This window comes from Apis mellifera, linkage group LG7, assembly GCF_003254395.2.
Source record: "Apis mellifera strain DH4 linkage group LG7, Amel_HAv3.1, whole genome shotgun sequence".
Classification (NCBI taxonomy): Eukaryota; Metazoa; Arthropoda; class Insecta; order Hymenoptera; family Apidae; genus Apis; species Apis mellifera.
The window spans coordinates 2,240,625-2,264,425 of record NC_037644.1 but is presented as its reverse complement, the minus strand read 5'-3'; the positions used below and the strand labels follow the sequence as shown (position 1 = coordinate 2,264,425).

General features: G+C 34.2%; 1 protein-coding gene across 4 annotated transcripts; it reads left to right on the top strand.

The window, feature by feature from the left end:
- The first annotated feature begins 2,354 nt into the window (after positions 1-2,354).
- LOC413383 (carbonic anhydrase-related protein 10) lies at positions 2,355-23,394 on the top strand. Of its 4 annotated transcripts, none has more exons than XM_006559797.3 (10): positions 2,355-3,211; positions 7,656-7,807; positions 8,312-8,362; positions 8,949-9,277; positions 12,729-12,824; positions 12,931-12,997; positions 16,418-16,572; positions 21,984-22,112; positions 22,188-22,233; positions 23,006-23,394. In XM_006559797.3, the coding sequence occupies exons 2-10, from the start codon at positions 7,744-7,746 to the stop codon at positions 23,020-23,022; spliced, it is 954 nt and encodes a 317-aa protein (XP_006559860.1). In that variant the 5' UTR covers positions 2,355-3,211; positions 7,656-7,743; the 3' UTR covers positions 23,023-23,394. The 4 variants fall into 4 exon arrangements, with proteins under 4 accessions (XP_006559860.1, XP_396828.2, XP_006559859.1 ...); XM_396828.7 differs by having other exon boundaries at positions 2,359-3,211; positions 7,696-7,807; XM_006559796.3 differs by lacking the exon at positions 2,355-3,211 and adding an exon at positions 3,840-4,072 and having other exon boundaries at positions 7,696-7,807.
- The last annotated feature ends 407 nt before the right edge of the window (positions 23,395-23,801 follow it).

The window sequence follows — 23,801 nt, the reverse complement described above, 5'->3', positions numbered from 1 at the left end:
GGTCGAGTCAAGCTTACGGAGATTAGGTCACCTATTTTGCTCTGTTTTTTCCCACTATAACGTTCACGTTATATATATTGATTGCTGCTACGTTTTGTAGGACGATTCGAAATTTAGGATAAACATCTATTAATCGTTTAAGGATGGAAATAGGTAACGTGTAATTGTATTTAATTTTTCACGAATCATCATTATTCTCGATAAAGTCGAAGAGTCATTGATTAATGTATATTTATTACGAAGATTAAAGTTAGATTTTTATATTTTAAGATTTTGAAAGGAAGGATAAAATTAGATATTTGTGTCTGAGAGGATAATTTCGATATATTTTTATATCCCGTATTTCGATTAAATGAAAGTACGATTAAATTATTATTAATAAATATATCCGTTATTTTTAAAAAATAAAACCTACACTACTAGATCACTCGTTTCTAACTCGAGAATTGTCATTCTGTTTTTAAGGATTACAAAATCGATCGGTGAAGAAATTGATCCGATTTATGATTCTCGTTGATTGGAAATTTTGATTTGTTTGGATATTCGGTTGGTGAAATTGACACCACTCGTGGACAAGGCTGCTCTAAGTGTGACAGTTTCTATCAAGCATGTCTCTCTTCTATGACTCGATTACACAGCGTGTTGTAGAGATAGATCCGATTAAAACGTCCGATTAAAGGGGCTGTAAGTAATTGCATCCAGCAGATGACGCGGGATGATTAATCAGGCCTGGTACTCGAACATCGCTAAAAAGCAACTGCCAAGTCGCGATAAATGGAACGTGGACAACTCGAACGCGAACGAAACAACTGCACCGACCTAACTTATTCAATTTCAAAGTGAAAGCAATCAGTACTAGTATTTGCCTGGTTAAATTCGACAGCCTCGGCTACTAACCATTCTGAATTTATCGGCTGGGCTGAGAGGGAAAAGCCTCCTCTGGAAAGGAAACCTAAAAATGGGTCAACTCGGTGTGTCACTCAATCTAATCCTGCTATTTTTACAGTCAATTTTAAGAATTTTAGATATTTCCAACAAGGCGATTAAAGGAAAGAAAGAAAGAAAGAAAGGAAAAATCTCTGGTTAAGTGAATTTCATAAAAAGTTTCATTACTAGTTAAAATCCTGAGCGAGAGGATCGTAATGAAATCTTTATCAAACCAACTTGTTTGATGTTTCATATATGAAAAAATTCGATTATAGAATTATGCAATTTGAAGAGTGATAAGAAGTAATTTGAAGTAAGAGAAGATCATTTGATAATTTATATCTGAGTGTAAAAACTTTGGATTATGTGATTACAATTGAAACATATCAAACTCGACGGATCAAGGATTTAAAATGAATTGAAAAATTCTTGAAAAATTTCTGATTAAACGTGTGAAAATTCGTTAAGCAAATTCAATATAATTAAATAAAAATTTGTAATTAAATTCTAGATTCAATCAGATTTATTTAAATTGAAGCAAAATGAAATTTAGAGTAATAACATTCTATTATTGTTATAATTTATTGGTTCTAAAAAAATTATAATAGAATAGATAAGAATACCATTCATTTTATTATTATATTTAGATGCATCTTGAAATCACGATAAAATAATTTTAATTTTTTGATTTATTGAATTAATTAAAATTAGTAGAACGTAAAATTTAAAATAGTTCATCCAATTCGAATGGAATTACAAAAGATCGCTAATTGAATATGGTAAAAATCGTAATAATATAAAAGGAAAAATGGATCGAATAATTGGAGTAATTAAATTTATAACGATTCAATTTGAAACTTAGACGAGAGTAATATTTAGAAAGAAAAAAAAAACTCGTCGATTTCAAATAAAAATACTTAATCAAATCCTATAAAAACGCCAATAATATTTAAAAACCCAGAATCTCTTTGTACGATAGTACATCAATCAATAATAGTGATAAATTGTCAAAACACGAATTTTAGACTTTTGTTGCGCCAATAGTTTTTACAATTTTAAAATCCTAGCTTGAATGGGACAATCAATTTTACCAATTTGTAATTGGTAAAATTCATTCGTAGAATTTTATTCGTTTCGTTGCAAAATTTTGTTGCTGGAAAATTTACTACTATTAATTTATCGAAAATAAATAATTATTAACGTTATTATATCATTTCAACGTTAGAAATAATAATAGAAACTACAAAAAAAAGTTTTCCCATAATAAAAGTAATAAAAGTATCTTAACCTAAAAAATTGTCAATTGCGAGATGTAATATATTTTTTCAAATCAAATTAGTAATTATCTAATTGTCCTATACAACTGTAAAATTGTAATAATACAAAATAAGCAGAAAAAAAATTATTCCAATTTTAAACATTCCCCTTCACTTCGAATATTAATTCTATCGATGATCAAAACCGATTTAACCAATTGAACGAATTCGGATTAGGGAAGGATAGTAGAAAAATCGCGAGTAGGTCGCGGGCAAAGGGCACACACAGGTGCGCCAGATCCCGAAGGAGGCTTCCATCCTCGCCTCGTCCTAGCCCGATAAAGTGCGCAGACGTCCTCGCACGCCGACGAGGATGGCCGAGTGGAAGAACAGTGGAGGCGCGAAACGCTCGTTCCCCCGTGTCCGGAAGCATCGATGTGGCCTGAACGTCGCACGAGGAGAGGCTGCCAGAGTGGGATGGAGCGATGGTGGAAACTAGCCTCGTTCCCTATACCCGCGATGCGGGCGGGTGAGAGCGAGAGAAAAGGATAACGCGGCCGCGCATGCGCGCCACCAGCCTCCGGAACAGCCGACGAGAGATCTAGATGGAGTACGGATCGGGTGGGAGCGCGAGGAGGGGCGGAGAGAGGGAAAAGGAGGAACGTATACACTGGTCTCGTAGGGCAGTCGTTCCTCCTTCGTCGTTCCTTCGCAAAGGCGCAGACCGCTTTTAATAAAATTATTTTGCGCGACAGGGGGACATAAGGGAAGGAAGGAAAGATCGCGAAACTGTATCCCCGCACGGCCGTATTATATCGTTATATCGTATATCGTTCGACGATACGCGTAAAAACCGGTGTCTTTCGCTCGTCGCAGTATTATATCGGTCGCGTATCACGGTGTCGCTGCTCCCTCGTACCAGCAGTGCAAAGTGGTGGTGCCGGTGGCTAGACGAGAGGAGCAGGCGGAAGAAAGGCGGAGGAAGCTACGAGACGAAGCTCGTCGTCCTTTTCGTCGTCGTGCACGGGGTCAGTATCGGCCCGAACAAGGAAGTTGGAACTTTCCTTTCTCCTACGATTTTTCCTACGCATATAATCGAAGGATCTCGAGAAGCTCTCCTTGGAGGAGAATCAGTCCTGGAGGAGTGTTTCGGGAGAGAGAGAGAGGTCTATCTTCTTCTCCACGTCGCGTGTGCTTCAAGGAGATCTCTCCGACACGGTGGTCCTGATCGCCGTTTATTGATTTCAGCCAGGAGGTGCTCATAGCCTCTGCGTTTACTCGTCACGCGAAATTTTTGGCCGCACCATCGCGCGTTTTGCCGATCGATTCGCACGCTCGTCCTCCCACCAAGTCTTGCTCGCTCGCTCGCTCGCTCGCTCGCGACCCTATACGCTCGCCTCTGTCTTTCCCACGAGCCTCCTCGTCCACGCTTTTCCATCGTTTCTTCGTTTGCTCGTTTGATCTTTCTCCGTCACCCTCGAGAGTCATGGATCGGTACCCGTGACGTCACGCGCGTCAATCGGCCGCGACCTAAACCAGGGATCGTCTCGATCTAAACCACGACCCCACGATCGATCGTTCGACCGGACAGGATATTACCTGTACATACGTATGTATATATATATATATATATATATATATATATATATATATATACGTATATACGTATATACATTTTCGCGAGTGTGTGCACGGATAATGTGTACGATGCACCGTCACGATAATACAAGTGATATACTCGATTCATCCTTCTTGTACGTGCTTATATTCCTTGGCCGTTTTCCAAGAGTAGAGGAAGGACAAAGGATTGATCCCGGACATTCATGAGGACGTAAGGATCGGAGGGGCCTAAACTCGTGAGTCGTCGAGTCGTTGCACTCGAGCTTGGGGTAAGATTTCGCTAATTGTTCCCTTTCGTTGTCTCAAGCGGGACCCGTTTCAGCCGCTACTCTTCAGACACACGGGTTAAAAAGGGTCTTCAGTGTTTTTTTTTTTTTTTTTCCCCTCTCTCTTCGCTCTTCGGGTAACGGGTATCCCCAACGAATTAAAACCGGTGGTGGTAGCATTTCGAGCGTGAATCGAAGCTCCCAACGAGGCACCGCACAAAAATCCATAGAGTTGATAATTGTGTTCGAGAGGCGCAATCGAACGAGAGGAGAGAGGCTCGCTCGATTAAACTCCGTCGACTATCATAGGGTCTTTGTAATAAATCCAACGGGATCAGCCGTGATCCGATAGGGTCTAATTAAAGATGAAGCAAGAGAAGCTCGAATCCCAATCCCCTGTTTCGTTCCGCTTGATTCATTTCCGATACGAGATTTGTCAAACGGTATTGGGACGAAGACGTATACGTCGAGTTATGATTAATTTATTTAAACAAAATGTGATGCTCGATATGATTAATTTTTAGATTGAGATGTAGAAATTAATGATATTGATTAATTATTGATGTATATTACAGTCTTACTTTTTGGGTTATTCGTGTTTTTAGAATCGATTAATAATTTATAATTAATTTCATACGAAATTAAAAAAAAACGAGATAATAAAGATTTTTTTTCACACTTGATCGAATTTTAAAAATTGATCAACACGATAGAATAAAATAAAATGAAATATAGTGAATAGCAATTGTAATTTCAGGGAAAAACATTCAAAACGAAAAAAAAAAAAAAGGAAATTTAGAGTACGAATATTAAATTTCGTTTCAATTAAATATATTTATTCTGTAAATTAAAAATTTAATCGAAGTTATAAATTTTTGTTCGTTCGTGTTTCGTCATCAACGAAATTAAAGCGATTATTTAAACTAATTGATATGATGACTTCGGTGTATTATATGTCGTTTATCCTGAAGGTATGTGGCATTCGTAATCCCACTTTATTCATAAACGACTAATGATCGTTGGTCGAAACAGATATTTCGTCCATCTTCAAACTGCTAACTAAATATTCTATATATTCTATAATATAGAATATAACTTTTAATAATTTTTAGAATCCTGATTATTATTATACCAATTCGTGTAATTAAACGATCATTTATTATATTCGCTGTTTCTTCGAGGTCCACGATACGATAAAAACGAGAATTAAGAAAGGAGAAAATTTAAAAAAATAATTATTTTTTTTCTTCCTTAAGAGATTTGCTCTTTTAGTATTAGATGGAATATATACTTTCAACTTTTCATTCCATACTTTTAATGATTATATTATATATAATAAAATTTAAAGTTTGGAGTACTATCTTCAGTAGCTGGTATGATACTCTCAGAGGATATATATATATACTGTGATAATTTTATGAGTCTACAAACTTTAGGAAATACTCGATTCAGTAATGCCTTGTTAATCTTCAATTTATATCTGTGTAATTCAATATATATTTTCTATATTAGTGATCTATATTTGATCAATTCTCAATGAAACAGATCTCAGAAGAAAATCCTAGATTTTTCATACATTTTGAAAAAATAATTGAATGACAAGAAAGTCATAGCATTGTTCAAAAACATATTTACATTTAAAGAAAGATACTTTGAAGAAGAAAATAAAATACAGGGAGAAGAAATAGAGAGAGAAACGGATAATAAATGTGGTGTGATATAAATCTAAAATGAAAGTTAAAACTAATCCATAGAACGCAGTGTCTTCTATACCTTCTCCATTATTACAGAAACCTGACGTGTTGTTTACCTACTTGGATACCTAACATCAAAGACTCATTTTACGAGTTTAAAGTTGAGAAACGTTCTTCGACGATCCTTTAATGCAAAATTCCAGTCGGTTTTGAAAAAATATTCTATTTCATCTCAGATATTCAAAAAAAAAAAAATATTTTCTAAAAATACATTATAGATCCTAAACTACTGTTAAAGACTGATACGAATTTTGAGATTTTTTTAAAAGAAGAAAAGCACACGTGTAAGAAGAAATAATTATGAAAAATTTTCAAAGAATCAAAACTAAATTTTGCTCGAAAATAACATTTAGAATCGAGAAATTATATTATATTAATTAAACGAAACTGCATAATTTTAAATATTCAATGATTCTAATTCAACGAACAAGATTGAACCGTATACCATTCCCTTTGATATCATTTCAATGAAAATCGATAGAGATAAGACGTACTAATTTAACGGACACTGAACAAGCATTATTCTGCTCGAATTATTTTAATATGTATCGATTAGAAGGAGGAAGAGACATCGATCTCTCGAACGCGATAGAAAATAATATTTCGTGAGTACATCCGCCCTAACCTTTATCTTGCTTACGTTTCCCTATCTGACGAATAGTCGCATGAAAAATGTGCGCGCTTTGATCCCATCCACGAAACGTAACGTCAAAGACGCACGCGTATATCCATTACTTTACATGGCCCTACGGCAAAGAGGCATTGCAGCAAGTAACGTTTCGCCGCTAATGCGACTCCCCCGATAGATACCGAATCTTGGAGGTTATAAAAATTCCAACAAACAAGCGAGGTACAGAGAGACGTTGTAAATAGTAACTCGTCAATGAAACTCGTCATAAATTCAAACTATACACGAACAGCAGAGATAGGTTTATCTCCTCTTACAAGTATCGAGATGGTAGAAATATTCGAAAGAGAAAGAAAGAAATTAATTCCAGCGAGAGGAAAGGATACATCATGCATCGTGTATCGATCGATAATAGTAAACGAAACGAACGATCATAATCGTGGAAGGGAAATGGTAGACGTTTCTTCCCCGGCGGGAAGAAAAACGAGAGGCATATCCCAATGAGAGAGAGCCGAGTCATCGCACTTGCCGAGTGCCTCTTATCTTCCCGGCTGGTGGAAGTTCTGGTTGTAGGTTAGAGACACTCGTTGGTCGTGGAGGAGAGCGAGATCGAATCGATCGATCGACGACTTTCGAAGGGTGCCTCTACTCGAGTTTTCCTGACCTAAGAACACAGAGGCCTGGTGTAGAGTGGCGTTGGAACGGGGTGGAGTGGGCTCTAACGCAGAATGGGCCACCGGAGAGTGGGAGGGGGAGGGGGAGGGGGAGAGATATTCGAGCAAGAGAATCTCACGATCCCCTCTCGAGCATCCTTCTCCCCTTCTGCCATGCGACAACCACGATGACTGCAGATTTGTCTTTTCTTTCTCCCTTATCGCCCACGACACGCGTCCCTTTCCCCTCGTTGTTCCGGCTTTCTCGAATCGACGTGATGGCTAATTAAAAGTCCAAAGACTCGGATCGATCGAATCGCGGTGTGTCTCCTTCTTATCGTCGAGACAGGACATCTTCTCTCTCTCTCTCTCTCTCTTCGCTCGCAAAGTTCGTTGCTTTCGTTTCGAGTGGAGTGGTCGCGTTTTTTGGATCGATCTCGATTCTCGAGGGTCGCGAGGAAACGGATAAACAGATAAAGGCGAGGTTCCTCACCACGTGGGAGGAACGATTCGATGATTGTATATATATATATATATACTTTTTGTTGAAGATCGACCGGTATCGTGTCCTCTCTCTCTTTTGCCCCGTAGAATCGAGCCGAATGATGCCCAATTGACGAAGACCGCGCAGTCCTAGGAATGGCCCCGTTCAGTTCCGTCTTCCTGGGCGTCTGGGGAGTGTTCGTGATCGTCCTTATACAAGGTACATCCGGGTCATTTTCTTCTTTTTTTCCCAAAGTAGTTCTTAACCTCTTCCGCTCGAATTGTTTCGATGATCTTTCTTTCTTTCTTCTCGAGAATGTTCCAATGAATAATGATATAATATTAATACACACGGAATTTTTATCGTACTTTGATCTTTCGTTAAAACCATAACACGTGTCGATGCTATAGTTGGAGTTAATTGACGTGTCAAAGTTGGAAGATATTTTGGCTCGTTTCCATCGGAAGTGCGAGCTTCTAGTCTCGTCTTGTGAAGGAAAAAAGAAAATAGTTAAAGAGAGCCGTTGTGGAAGTGACCTTGAAGCGGACAATTGACTCGAGACAGACTATAGCAAGAAAGTGTATAATTGAGACGAGTGGCTCGTTATTCGGTGGAGTGTGGCCGAATATCCTTGCCACTCGACTCGCTGCAACTAGTTCTAGGTTAAGGACTGCTGTCGCATAAGTGACATCGTGCGGATTCTTGATAATGAACTATTTGCAGAATCTAGGCCCGTCAGCTGGGAGGAATGGTGGACCTATGACGGTATTTCCGGTAAGGGATTCCATACTCGTGTCAATTAATAGAAAGACACGTTTCGTTTCTTCTATCGATCTTATTATTTATTTTCGCTTTTTTAAACATTCTCATCTCTTTCTCCATTCAGTTTTTCTTGCGTTTCCTTCTTATTTCAAAATTTAAAATTATTTCTCAATCCGTTGAACAAAAGAATATATTTTTCGTACAAATTTGGAAATTGTTCCAAAATACAGGAATTTTTTTGTCAAATCGTTTTCTTTTTACTCTCCAAAACTCTAAAAATCCACCGCTATTCGTTTTATAGAAAAATAGTTGCACATTTCTCGATATTTTCGAACAAGATGCCCAAACTTTCCAAAACACGGCGAACAACATATTCCTTCTCATAAATAAATTATCCTCCTTCCAATGTTTCCAAACACGTCCAATTTTTCACGTTCCGACTTGCACACAAGTCTAAACTCCCCGAAGAAAACTCCCGATCGTCAAATAATTTCTCCTCGATCCTTTCGACAAGTCGAGATCCTTGGCTCGAAAATTTCGAGATCGATGCTCGAAAAATCGCTTAATTTTCGTTTAATCGATCCTCGGGATTTCGAAGGTCCCGGGTTCTGGGGTCTCATCAATCCGGATTGGTGGCTGTGCCACAAGGGCAGACGTCAATCGCCGGTGAACCTGGAGCCGTCCAGGCTCCTCTTCGACCCGAACCTGCAACCCCTTCACGTGGACAAGCACAGGGTGGGCGGTGTGCTGGCAAACACGGGCCACAGCGTGGTGTTCGCCGTGGACAACGACACGCGCCACCCGGTCAACATATCTGGCGGCCCGTTGAGTTATCGGTACCAGTTCCACGAGATACATTTGCATTTTGGATTGGATGATCGGACCGGAAGCGAGCACACCGTGGACGGGCACGCGTTCCCCGCTGAGGTGAGTGCGTTTTTAAAAAGCGTATAAAGCGTTGTTGTTGTGGCAAGATAAGATAAAATCGTTTTCCATACACGATTAACGATTATGTGGTTTTATTTGAGATACGATTCAGAGGGGAGAAAGAGTAGAATATTTGTTTTTTTTTCAAATTTGCTCCAAATTTCCCTTTTAAACGCGTATCACGAAAGGGAAACAATTCGTCGAAATTGAACTCTAATTGCTGTTTAAATTCTTTTAAAAAAAAAAACATTTTCCAATTTTCACCGATGTGTCTGTCCAATCGATTCGGTTTCGAATATCATAGATTGTGTCACGAATATCTTTTTCTTTTTACAAAATAAAATTCTCGTTAAAATCTTAGAAATTCTTTAGACAGATGGATAACGTCTGAGACATGATTTGGTCGTACTACTTTTCGCAGATTCTTCTTCGAGTCTCGAAGAGCTGACATAAATTTGTTTGAAAATTGTTTGGATGTTGCAATGAATATTCATCAGTGTACACTATTTACGGTGTATCGGATAATTTAATATAAATTGTTAGTTGGAAATAATTGATAGATAAGAAATTGGGCTTATCATATTTGATACGCCAAGTTCCCTCCCCTTGCCCTTCTGACACAATCGATAATGTACGTGAATTTTCGTTATTGATTAGAACTGTCACATCTAATTGGATTAGACGTAACATGGCAAATAGCATGAACGGGGGAATAGACTGAATGGGATAATGATATATATATATATATTGATGATGCAGCAGATAGTGCCAGCATCATTGCCAATTATTCGCGTTTTCGTGTTTTAAATAGAATTATACTTTAAATTTAAATTCAAATCTAATTCGAATCTCTTCATGGCGCGCCATATAATGAAGTTCGCTAATCCTGTACAGAGATATAATTTATGAATTTTGTTACGGTTAACGAGACCATCAATTCATCATCATCATTATTATTATTATTATTATCATTAATAGTGGATGAGTTACGTCAATAATTTAATAATGCAAGCGATAAACGCCAATACTGTGTTGTAATTACTTATGCAAAATTTCTATGATTATTTACGGAGGTAGAAAATATTTATACGATAAACTATTCGTTTCTCTTTTTTTTTTTTTAATTTCTTTAACGAAGTATCTGAAAAAAAAAGGAAAAGGAAAGAAAGAGTACAGATGGAGGAATAATTAATTTTTAGAAGAGTAAAATAAATTAAACATTAACGCTTTATTCAGTCATCATTCATCTTCTGAAAAATCTTCCACGTGGCAAAGCTAAAAATCCGTATTTATCTTATTTTCAGGATTTTAAAAAATTTTTCACGTAAATATATACATACATGTTTCATTATAAATAACAGTTTCAAGTTATTGAAAAAGAGCGGAAATTCAATTTCGAGGAGAAATGGAAGAGAAATAAGAAAGGGAGGGGAACGAATAATGTTGGTCTTGAAAAAAGACTCGAAGCGACACGTTAACTACTTCGCTCTATCTAACTTAACTTGGATAATCCATGGATCGAGTGGCCGAGTGGGTATCAGTTTCTATCGAAGGCCTAGCCCTACCAGACGTCCGATTATCGATCATCAGCGATACGTATCCGAACCGTCTATCCGGATTCTTATACTCGTCGATTAGAACGACTTTTATTCACTTGATCACGTAACTGAAACTGATTAACGTGAAAGCACGTCTTCTATTTTTTTTTTCCTCTCCTCCTCCTCCTTCTCCTCTTTCTTTCTTCTTTTCTCTTCTCTTCTCTCTCTCTCCCTTTTTTTTTTCACTCCCGTTTCACTCGTTCGAAGTATTAATCTTCGAACTGGGTCAGAACTAGCGAACTGGGTTACCGGTATACAATCGCGATATACGTGCAGCCCGCGAAAACGTATAGCTTTTAACAGTTTGCCAGTCTGCTCAACATCGACGTTGGGGAAAAGTTGGCCGACACGGAATTTGAAAAAATTATGAAACTTTCCCAATATATATATATATATGTGTGTGTGAGTAGGTTTATTCGAGTAATATTTCTTTTTCGAATTTCTTTCGTTTTATTATTATTATTATTATTATTATTGAGCGCGAAAATTTGGCCTCGTCGCGAGAATTATTTTTCATCATATTTGGAAAAATCGTAGATCGAGGGAATTTTTTCGAAAAGTTTTATTGTTATTCGCCGGCGGAAAAAAACGTTTCGAAAACGTGCTCGAGGCAACCGGGATCAATTGTCGAAACGATAAAATTTTGTTTTTGTTATGAGGAATGTCCCTCGTAGCAAGAAACGAATAAAATCGAGTAGTTCGATGTATCGAAAAAAGTTGGGAAATGGAAAAATCCGGAAAGAGGCAATGCATGATATTTATTATATCGGGCGGGGAAATTTGTGTATGTCGGGATATTATTTGTACGCCTTTTTTGCACTAGCGATTACGAAATAAAATTTTATATTTTAAAACGCAAGAACGAATGAATGGCTTTTGAATCGATGCATGGAGATATTTTTTTTTTTTTTTCAAAATTTCGAAAAGTACTTTCTTTTTTCTTTTTTTTTTTTTTATTAATTGATAATAAATATATAATTCCATTCGAGGGGAATAAAAGGGAAATCTTGAAGTTGGAATTTTGTTGAGAAATTTTATCGATGGATGAAAACTTGGTGTTTCTCGACTTATCGATGACTTTTATTTAATCAGAGATCATTTTCTCGTTGGAACATTCATCAGCAGTTAACCATTTCATCGCTTCACATTTTAAGTAGAATGGATCCTCTTAAAGACAGCTTTTACTATTTAATCCGACAGAGTTATATACGCATCATCTGTTAAGCTGAATATTCCTTTGAGGATTTAAATATTTGAGCTAACTTTATTTTATTATTTTAACGAAACTTAGGAATCGATACTCTTGTAGCAATCTGTTATTCAATTTGTATTATAAATGACACGAAAGCTCGATCGAATTATTCACGCCTCAAACTAACTTGAAAGTTTTATTATATTAAATGTATTACTTTGTTATTTTCAAATGGAATTTATTTTCAACGGAATATCGTGTTATTTATTATATTATTAGTCGTATCCCAAATATCAGATTATTCATATTTAAAAAAATTCCTTAATTCATTTTTTGATTTTTTTTTAAATATTTCAAATATTCGTCCCATCACTTACTTTTACTACTATGTCTGACTACATATACCACTAAACTACTTGAAAGCATTACATTGCTCAAGTCTCATTTTATTTACTTTTCTCTCTGTATTCGTTCTTTGAATTACACTTTTAAAATACTTCTAAATCGATGTAGCATAAAAAAAAGAAAACATTCCACAAGTTATTCAAAAACTCGTTTCAATTCATATTTTGAAAAACTGTATCAACTCCTTACTTCTACTTCTATTTGACTAATTATTTCATTTACTAATTCGATTGTTTCAATTTTTGTTTCGAAACAGTTGCAAATATTCGGCTTCAACTCGCAACTCTACAACAACTTCTCGGACGCGTTACAACGGGCGCAGGGGATCGTGGCGTTGTCCCTTCTTCTCCAGGTATCAATCTGGCTAAATATCGATCGTCGCGCCTTTCGATCTTTCGCGAAAGATCGTAACACGATCGAAATAAACGATACATATATATATACATATAACCTTTCAGGTTGGAGACCTCTCGAATCCAGAGCTTCGAATATTCACCGAGCAGCTGGATAAAATCAAATATGGAGGTGAGATCAACAGTAATTTAATAATATCAATTTAATAATACATTCAGGCGGACTCGAATTTCTCGACGAAATCGAGTTTCCACCCGATATATTGTACGCGCCTCGAATGTATCCTTGATTGAATACGTTTAAGATATACACGTGTACGTATAGTCAGTTTCTGGTATAATGTGTTAATTAACAGACAGAACTGTTAATTGGATGGTCAAAGAGGGATTCGGGTGAAAAAGTTCCTTTTAAAATACTTTTAAAATTCGTCGGATACGCGTACGGTGGAGGTTTTTTACGAAAGGGAATTCGGTCATTGAGTATAAAGTATCGAAAGAGGGGAAACTCGAACGTGAAAATAAGGCTGTTCGATCGGATTGTAAATCAAATTAAAGATTTCAATCGTCTTTCTCTTTCTTTCTTAATTTAAGTATTTAAATGGTAACTTTGATATAAATGTTCTTATTAAAATTATTAATAGGATAGATTTAATTAGGTTCTTTTTTTAAATTATATTACGTGGATAATTTAATTCTTCTTAATGTGAATCGAGTTGGAGATCTCGATCGTGTTCTTTTAATTGGGAAGAATATAATAAATATTGTAAAACAATATATTTCAATTTAATTTTCCGATTATTATTATTTTTTCTTCTTTGTTAAGATAAGATTCGCGAAAAGGTTATTTGATTAAATCCAAATACGAATTATTTAATTATCTTAAGATTATAATAATTTCGCAGAAAGTAATTTATTCGAAAAATAAAACCTTGATTGTCGCAAGGTTCTTTTAAAATTTTTTTTTTAATATTATCGTATAACTCGTGTAACAATTAATAAATTTTAATCAAGATAAAGATACGTAATAAAAAAAATACATCGAAAGAAAGAAAGAAACTCTGAATTTTTAAATTCATTTATAGTTTCATACCATTTTTCTTATATCTTTCTGTAATAATAATTTTACATCAGCTTGCGAATATTAATTAATAGAATAAAAAAAATGGATTTAAAATGTCTTTTGCAAAATTAGATAAATATGCTTGAAGAGAACCTTTATCATTTTTTAAATCTCTCACGTTTTCAGGATTAATTATTTTATTAAAAATTTGGATCCAATCTTCTTTTTATTATTTTTATTCTTCTTATCAATCTCCCTCGCAAGAGGAAATGTTCTCTTGTGCATAAAATAAATGAAATCTATTTCGATTCTCATAAATTATTTTATTAAATTCTATGTTTAAGTACAGATTCCTCTCTGTAAAATAATTTATTACCGTAGAATCTCTCGTATCCTTGATAACGGAAGAAAAGAAATGTCTGAATAATAAAACAATCTCGAATTTTATTTATTCTGGAAATTAACAAAATTTTTTCTTTATTCCTTTTCTGTTTCGTAACATTCAATATCAATATTTTTTAATGTCTACGATTCTAAACCATATATTTTCTTATAATTTTCATATTCTTTAATTATTTCGTATTTTTATTTCGATAATTACAAAGATTTCCATTTACTTGCCATTGTGACATCGTATTAATTTACTTAACTTTGTACTGAATTGTAATGATTCAACATTAGTTCAACTGAAAGTATATATAATCGTGTGTAAATATCAAATTGATGAAATTCGAGTAACAGAATAAAATACTTTATCGTAATTGGAATAATGGAACGTTTCAATATCAAAATTAATAATGATAACTATAATGACGAAAGAATTTTTTTTTTTAAAAAGAATAATACAAGAATAATAATATAATCGTTTAATTGAATCTCTCAAATTTTGTTACTGATATCAATTGTGAAAGAGAAGAAGTCAAAACTGGATTAAAAATGAATAAAAAAAAAAAGAGGAAAAGAAAATAAGAATTCTTATGAATTGTAATTAAGGCAAACAGTTTCATTAAATCCCATTTTGTAATTTTCAATTGAAATCGTCATAAGTTGCCTTTTCCACGATGAAGGATTTAATTGCAAACTAATTAATTTTAATTGCCGAGAGAAAGCTGATCTATTTTTCGGAGACACACAAATCAAACAAGAAAAAAAAGAATTCTCCTTTAATTATCAATTAATTAAAGATATTTTATTTTAGATTAGACATGAAATTTGAGAAGAAATGATTATCGAATTCGTATGGGGATTTTCATTTTGAAAATTTGTTACATGAAACTATATATATTTTTTAACTCTTATAATTGACTGATTTTTGATCGAAAAAAATTAAATCAGGAGAGAAATAGGAAATTTGTATAAAATAAACACGTACGTTTTATGCACGTTTCACTCATTATTAATTTGTATTTATTAATTAAACATTTATAAAGAATAATTCCAATTATATAAGCTATAACTGTTATAATTGATATTTTATTCTTGATTTCGGGGGAAAAAGTGCGCATAAAATTATGATCAATTGATTGTTTGTGCGCTTTATTCGTTTCAAATTAAAATATACATACATTTCGTGTATATATATATTTGTTTTAAATGATACTCTTTAAATTTTATTTACGATTTTTAAATAATACGTATCCCAGAATAAACACGTGAAATTTTAAATAATTAATCCTTTAGAATGAACATATTCCAAATGAAAACACGTATTATATATTTTATGTATTTTATACATAACATGAGGTCATACAAAACAATAGCCAAAATACGAAATAATTAATTAATATTTTAAACAGCCATCAAACAGAGATGAATATTTTATCACAGTACGTTGCGGGATCCAGCGAACATCAGAAATTCTAACTAATCAATCCTTTATTACGCCAAGGATGCTTAGATCGGTTCGGTGAATTTCATAATACATTACACATACATTTACGTGCATACGTAAAAAGAAAATTTTAATTTTACCCAGTCAATTTAGAAAAATACGTTTTTTCCATCTTCACTCGATACAAACACGTAAGATAATTAATTGATGTTTTGAACAGCATGCAAAGCAGCATATTATAACCGTGATAGACGTTATGAATTGCGTGTCGTCTACGCCAAGTGATTCGCGTCGGATTATTCAGCACACAAGGAATTAATATTTATGCATTAAAACGGTAGCATTGACTAATCATCTTCTTAAACAACGCTCCAATATTTTATATTACGATCAATTCCATCAAAAAATTCAATATAATATATTAAATGAAATTTAATCTGAACGAGAATATTAAAATTAAATTACTTTCGATTTTTCTATATTCCATCTTTTTTACATTTACAATTACGAACGTGTATCAAATATACGAAAGATCTAGTTCAGCGTTTCGAACTTTATTCTCGGCTACGTTAATCGCACGAAATATAAAAGTAAGGGTAATAAGAGACGCGTGTGTGAAATATCGATGTTAATTGGGGTACGTATGCGCGTCACGGTTATTGTCGGATCATCACGTTATCGATCGAACTGATTGCACGCAGGCCAGGCGATGGAGATTAAACGTTTCGTGGTGCGGGAACTGCTGCCGGACACGAAATATTACATGACGTACGACGGCTCCATCACGATGCCAGCCTGCCACGAGACCACCACGTGGATCATCCTGAACAAGCCGATATACATCACGAAGCAGCAGGTGAGGGAGAAACTATCTTGAAATATCTTGTGTAGCTCGTATGCGCGTGCGCGGGTTATTACTTCTTTTCAATTTTCCCGCCAATTTCCAATCTAACTCGATTCAAAAGAATAGAAATAGAATTTAAGAAGATTATTCGTTGTAGAAAGATGTTAATATATTTATTCGTGGGACTAATTCTAGAAATAAGTTATAACTTCACGAATAAGATATTTTTGTACTCGATTTTTCAAAATAGCGTATTTTTTCTCAAGTGAAAAATTTTACAATTTAAAAAGATGTAATTATATAATAATATAATCGATAATAGTAAATGTATTATCACGAAATAGTAGTTGTTGAATATCACAAGCTATCAGTTTACCAGAACTTCGCGGGAACTTAGGTTGTTTACTGTCAACTTTGAACTTTCTATATAGGTATGCAATTTCTGCTGATATCCGTTTTCTATGGCTGAGAATAAGGGTTAGTTTACAATTGTTCGATGACTAACCCGAAGTTGGCCGAGGAAAGGTTCCGTAATATGATTGTCGGAGCATTCGAAATGAATAGATGCTCATCGATCTTGTTGCGCCGAAGATCAAGAATCGATTAAAACGAGGAAGAAATTACTTTCACCACGCGGTTTTATCAAATTGTTATTAACAAAATATTATATAAAAAGAAAAAAATGATATTTAATTAACTCGCAATTATTATTTTTTTCTTTTAGCAACAATTGAAAGACTCGTTTAATCGTTCTCCGCGATCTAGAACAGTATTTCGTTCTCGTGGCTGTCACAGTTGGGATTTCGTATCCGACGTTGGCACGGTTTGAAGAATCGCGGTAACTCACGCACGAAACCAGTTTCTGATGTTCTTTTAACGATTTCGCGTGGCCAAGGGTGAGCGAAATTTTGTGAACACGTAATGCTCACGGGCCGAGGAAATTGGTTTACGGGTTGGGTTTCTTATCGTCTCGAACCGTATAATGCTTTGATGTCTTAATACGTTTTTCTTTTTCGTTCTCATTCTTGCCTCGTCTTTTATTTTGATTTTTCTTTTTCTTAGGTTTAATTATGAGACGAACAAGAATTGGCAAATTGTATTTAACGAATTAATCTCTGCCTTTCGTGTTTGTTGATTAAAATCTTAAAAGAAGAACGTTTAATAAACGATGTTACGAAAGAGTAATCAATTAATGATATTTAAAAATTTCTAAGTATAATCGTGCAACTATTTCGAATAGTTAATTCTTTTAATAATAGTAGAATTTATAGTAATATTTTTTAAAATGAAGAATTGATGATACGAAAAACGATCTTTTATTTTATCCCATTGATGATGAACAATTAATCGTTCAACCTTTTAACCTGATCATAAAGACATCGTCAAAATTGAGGTTAACCATTTGCCATTTCGATCTTCGTTTCTTCATCGTGCATAATTTTTCGAACAACGCGGTATCTTGGCATTCGCGGCATAATGGCGGATCAATCAGCCAAATGGATCGTTTACGCCTCTCCTACGCGTGTTTGTACATCTCTCGAAAATCGGAAACGCCGTCTTTCGTCTCTCCTGTTTTATCACCTCGTGTTTTAATATTACCGACCGAGGAATCGACTCGTATCGTCGTCGAGAGACTCGAGATATCGGGAGGGAGGGAGGGTAAACGTGGTTTTTCGAGGGGGGAGGGGAAGGAAAAACAAACTCGTTGAGAAACAGCGTCTCGGGGAATAATGAACAGGGATCTATATTGACTTGCCGGCGGAAAGGTCGTTTTGCCGGTCGAACGATTTCGAATTGCGCTCTTTAGAGCGGGGATTAATCTCGACGCGCCCTCGGTGTACGAGATATGACTTTAATTCCGTTTGCGCCCGGGACGGAGCGCTCGATACGTTCGATGATATAAAATCGGCGCTTTATTGGAGGGTAAAATTGAAAAATTGGCACCGGTGAATTTGTCTTTTCGTGGAAGAATGGTATTTGGGGATGGACAAAAAATGTGCTATCGTTTGTGGATCGTATGATAATTCGATGATTACGATACGTTTATTATCCTTTGAACGTATAATGGAAATTTTAAATGGCAGCGGAGATAATATAAAAGGTGAGGTGCGATTTTTCTAACGAAATTTTCAGGTTTTTTTATTAACAGATTTATCGAAAGTAATTAAGTATTAATTAAAATATGATTCAACAGGTTGTTTTGACTATAGTGAAATAATATAATTATTGTTAAAATCTTATTTGATTTTTCATTTTATGGTAAAAAAGAAAATTGATAACTGATTAAAATTCCAAATTAATGCGTAATGAAATGAATATTATTCGATCGGATGTTTACTCTAAGAAATTAAAAAATTTCGAATAATGTTAAACATATCTCACAATATTTTCAGAAATATGATTTAATTTTTTAATCGAGTGTTAAATTTTAAATATTATTTGAAAAAATAAATATCGGCTCACTTTTGCTGGGAAACACCACGATTATTCAAAGCCGAATAATTCTGATTTTAATAAACGGACAGGAGATGTCACGAAATTGATAAACTTTCGACATATCATAACAAATGAGTTATCAATTTTCAATTTTAGGAATAAATAAGTAGATATTCGTTATAGTTGTATAGAACATTATAAGAAAAATAAATTTAAAATTTAAATTCATCTATATAAATTTGTAATATTTCCAATTAATCGTAATATAAATCCATAATTAATTGTAATTATATCTATTAATTAATTCTTCTTCTTTCTCGAAGAATTTCATCGATGATTAACAATTGATGACATATTGACTGATCGAGAAAATACTTTTTTTCTTATTAAAATATAAGAAAACAGAAATTCGATCAATCATGAAACATGTCAACTTATAATTTACTAAACATTATTCTATTAATATTAATTATTAATTCTACCATTAAATTCTTCCTTCTCTTCTCCTCTTCCCATCTCCATAATAAAATAACAATAATTCATAACAAACAATCAATCCTATAACATAATTTTCACATCTAAATTTAAATAAAAAATTTTAACAAATTCCATAATTCTTAAAAGTTCAAAAAGTATAGGGCGGAAATAAAATGTTAGAACGTTAAAAGAAGAAGAAGAAAAACCTTTAAAAGTTCGGTGATCGAAAATTTCACGCGGAAACTTCCACTGGCGAAACTAATTTATCCCCGACGATATATCGGGGGTCCACGATAGAGGAGGGGGGGGAGATTGATCGATGATTTAACAACCACTTTTCGCAAGGGATGATTTACGTGTACAGGATGGCGGCGAATGCATTTTAATAAATTTATCGGGGACAGCGGCGGTGGCGTGCGAGGAATTATACTTGCTAAAGCGGAGGCGTCGAGATTCCGCGGCTAGTATTTTTCGGGCCAAGTTGGCCGGCCGGATCGCATCAAAGGGATGCAAAATAACGCGCATACGGATGAGGAACGTACACGTACGCGTGCGACGCGTATTGTTCGTTACCCTGAGAGAAAAAAGAAAGAGAAAGGGAGAGAGAGAAAAGGGCGAACCGAGGAAACCACCGGTGTGCACACAGTGTATCGAATATTTTAAAAAGCTTGCCCCTTGATCCTCGTTGGGCCTCCATTAGAGCGAAAAGAGCGTTTCGGGATGTCAACGGGCCGATTATTAGCCCCTGTTAACCTGCTCCCAAACCTGATTTTTTTTTTTTTTTCTAATTTAGACGCGAAATGCCTCTCGTTCATTTTTCATTCGGATTTTTGGGTCAATGGAATAGATAAGCGACACGTAGAGAGGTGTTAGAGACAGAATGTTATTTTTTATTATTCGCAGGGTTTTACTTAATTATGAATTTTTTGTATTATTTTTAAACAAATATGATTAAATTAAAGATGAATTACAAGTGGAGGGAGAATTGTATTATTTTTGAAATGGTACAAAGATAATTGTATCGTATTTTTTTTATTGGAAAATATAACTTTTATTCGTGTTTTGATATATTCGTTAAACAGTTTTAGATTAATTTGCGATTTCTAATATATTTCGAAGAGAGAAAGATAAGTTTGATCGAAATATAAAGTATAAGAATAAAATTATGACGCAAAGATAAGAAAATTAAGGATTAATATTTCAGATTTCTATCTGACTAACTTTTTTTTCTCTCTTTTTAATTTCCTCAAACTTTTCGAGTTTTCTCATTAATTCAAATGTTTCTTTATTCTATTAATTTAATTTTTAAACTTCTTCAATCTCCTTATTTCTCGAATTAAAAATTAAAGTGTAAATTGAAATTAAAAATACGATATTAATGATTCATCGTATTTTACGATGTACGAATCTATAATATCTATTTCTGAAAATTTTAATATGTTTATGGAAAATTTAAATAAAATAAATCCATTTTTTCTGTGGTGGTCATGGGAATATGAATTTACGATGAAAATCCACGATCTAGAAAAATTGTTATCCATAAATCACGTTTTGATATTAATAAATAAAGACGCGTTTAAAAATTTTCTATACTTAAAACTGTAAGTGGATTTTACTTAATTTTTTATCAACTTAATTGCAACCAACTTTACACCTGATTATTTAATCAAACGGGATTAAAATGAAAATTTAAAATACGAAAAAGGGCACGTCGTCAAATATTCCGATGAAAATTTAAAGCGAGTACCACCTTAACTTTCAAGCAATTAAGCTGTTACGAGGAAAAGCCATTTCAAAAGAGCAGAATGCAAAGGCAATGAGAATAAGGACTTTTATCGCCGGTGTTAGAGTTTCTCAAAATCGATAAATCAATATCTATAATGAATATTTTATTGGAGTTGTTTGTTCATTATAGATGCAAAGATGAAGGGAAAAAGCAGAATTTTTAATTTATATCAAATTTAATCAAATTAACTTGCATCTACAATTAAATCATTTTTAAAATCCTTATTTTAAAAACTTTTACTTGTTTCTTACATTTATTAAAATTATTTCAATGAAACTTTTATATATGTGTTGTAGAATAAAGATTTTTACATTTAATTTAATTTCTTAGATTTCTTTTGTAATAAAAAAAAAGAAGAATTATAATAATATTCCAATCACTGAACATTTTAATATTTCTTAAAAATTATTTTAAAATTAAATTAATTTAAATTTCTGGTTTTCAGATTATAAGGAGCAGAAAAATAGTAAAGAATATTGTATTCATCACAACTACAATCTATCAAAAACAAAATTCTAAGAAACAAATTTCTCCAATTTTATTTCAATGATCTAATTGAAAATCCATTTGCAATAATAGCAAAGAGATCAATTTCCATGCTCCTCCTTGTAATCTCAATACTCTCTCAATGATATTAAGATGGTTTCATCCGAGTAAGAAGAGAGCAAAGAAGAATGCAAAGATGCAAGAAGAAAGGTTTTACATTCATTTCGTTCCTTTGCAGCTTCTCGCGTTGCGACAATTGATGCAAGGAGACAAGGATCATCCGAACGCGCCACTAGGGAATAATTTCAGACCGCCGCAGCCGCTTCATCATCGTCCCGTTCGAACAAACATCGACTTCAACGTTCAGGTAAAAAACCTTATACGAGCTTTTTGAACCTCGCGATAACCCCGTATAATTGTCTGGAAACTTTTTCCTCTTCAGGGACCGAAGAACTGTCCGACGATGAATAGGGACATATACTACAAAGGTATGAAAAGCCTGTATTCCCCCACCTTGCCTCGCCACGTGAAATGGGAAAAGTTCGTTCGGATACAAAAGCTCGAATGACTGTTGCTCGACCGTTTTGCCGGCTAATTTTCTATAGTTTTCCAACGGGAAAAAGTGATCGTTGGAGTTGGATCGTTTTGTCTCGATTCGGGTTGATATTACAGGTGTTGATGGGAATGGCAACAGTGGTGATACAATAGAATTGTCATATTGATGGGAGTAATCAAGGTTTCAATGTGGATGGAGAGCAAGAAATGATAGAAAGTTTTTGATAAATTAATGTATATAAGATAATATTAGAAAGATTTATATGTCAATTGATTATTAATGGATTAACTTTCTTAGTTCTTATTTTGAATAATTATAATAAATAGGTAATAGATTGTGTTTGATTTTAAAAAGTCAATGAAAAGCTTTTAATTTTCATTATTATAAGGAAAATAATTTTTGTTGTTGGATCTCACTAGTTTATAAGAAATTTAAAAAATATCTATCACTAGCTCTGGACTGATATGGTGATCTTTGAATCATAAAATTAATCAATCTACTATTTATCATCAGAATTTTAAAAAAATGGGGATGGGAATAATTTTACAATTCTTATTCTACTTTTTTTATTCATTTCTAAATCAAACCATTCTTTTCAACTAATTTTCAATCGATATTGTCAATTCTGGCTTTCGTATTCCAATGAACTTGTTCTATTTTCCTAACCACAAAATAATCCATCATTATTTCCGTATTTGTTGCAGCCAACAGCTGGAAATAACCCCCTCGGCAAGTTGTGGGGGTGGCTGGAGGTGAACTACGCTTTCCCTGGGTTAAACTGGAGCCACGCAGTTAAGAGGATAGAAAACCCACTGACATATCAATTAATGAGCGCGACCAGTGGTCATCGTATCGATCAGATCGAGCAGAGGCCATCGTGGCGCGTATGGTTGAGAGGAAAGAGTGAGAGAGCGAACGAACGAAAGAAAGAGAGAGTACGAGCGAGTGAGAAAAGAAGAGAGGTCAGAATGTCGAGAGAAAGAGAGAAAGAGATTAAAAAGAAGAAAAATGCTTCGTTGTACTATTAGACGTGAACTGCCAAGTATGTTTCCAGTAACGAGAAAAAAAAAAAGAAAAAAAAAAAAAAAGAAAACACACGCAAAGAACACGCAGATACACAGAGACAAGTTACACAGAGAGAGACACAGTACAGAAGATATACCTATATATAGATTACAATTTAGCGGAGATAAGGTTAAAACAAAAAAAAAAAAAAAACGTAAGATTAACAAGATATATTATTATACGTATATCGATCAACTATCGAAAAAGCTATGACTATCGTGGCCTGTGTTTTGAGGTCGTTGATGACGATGAATGAATAGAACTATAGGAATGGGGATAGAGAAATGAGAGACACGAGATTTCTTTATGTATAAAAGATATAAGAAAAACAAAGAAGAAGAAGAAGAAGAAGAAACTAAAAGATTTGTGCGTGATGAATGATCATGCGTACACGCCCACTCGTTTCCACCACTTGCATATACATGAATACATACG

Bases quoted from the DNA above. Each gene is read 5' to 3' on its own strand.
- LOC413383 (XM_006559797.3), top strand. From the start codon at position 7,744: ATGGCCCCGTTCAGTTCCGTCTTCCTGGGCGTCTGGGGAGTGTTCGTG. The intron at 8,363-8,948 runs GTAAGGGATTCC...GGGATTTCGAAG, and splicing joins GACCTATGACGGTATTTCCG to GTCCCGGGTTCTGGGGTCTC. The intron at 16,573-21,983 runs GTGAGGGAGAAA...GTTCCTTTGCAG, and splicing joins TATACATCACGAAGCAGCAG to CTTCTCGCGTTGCGACAATT.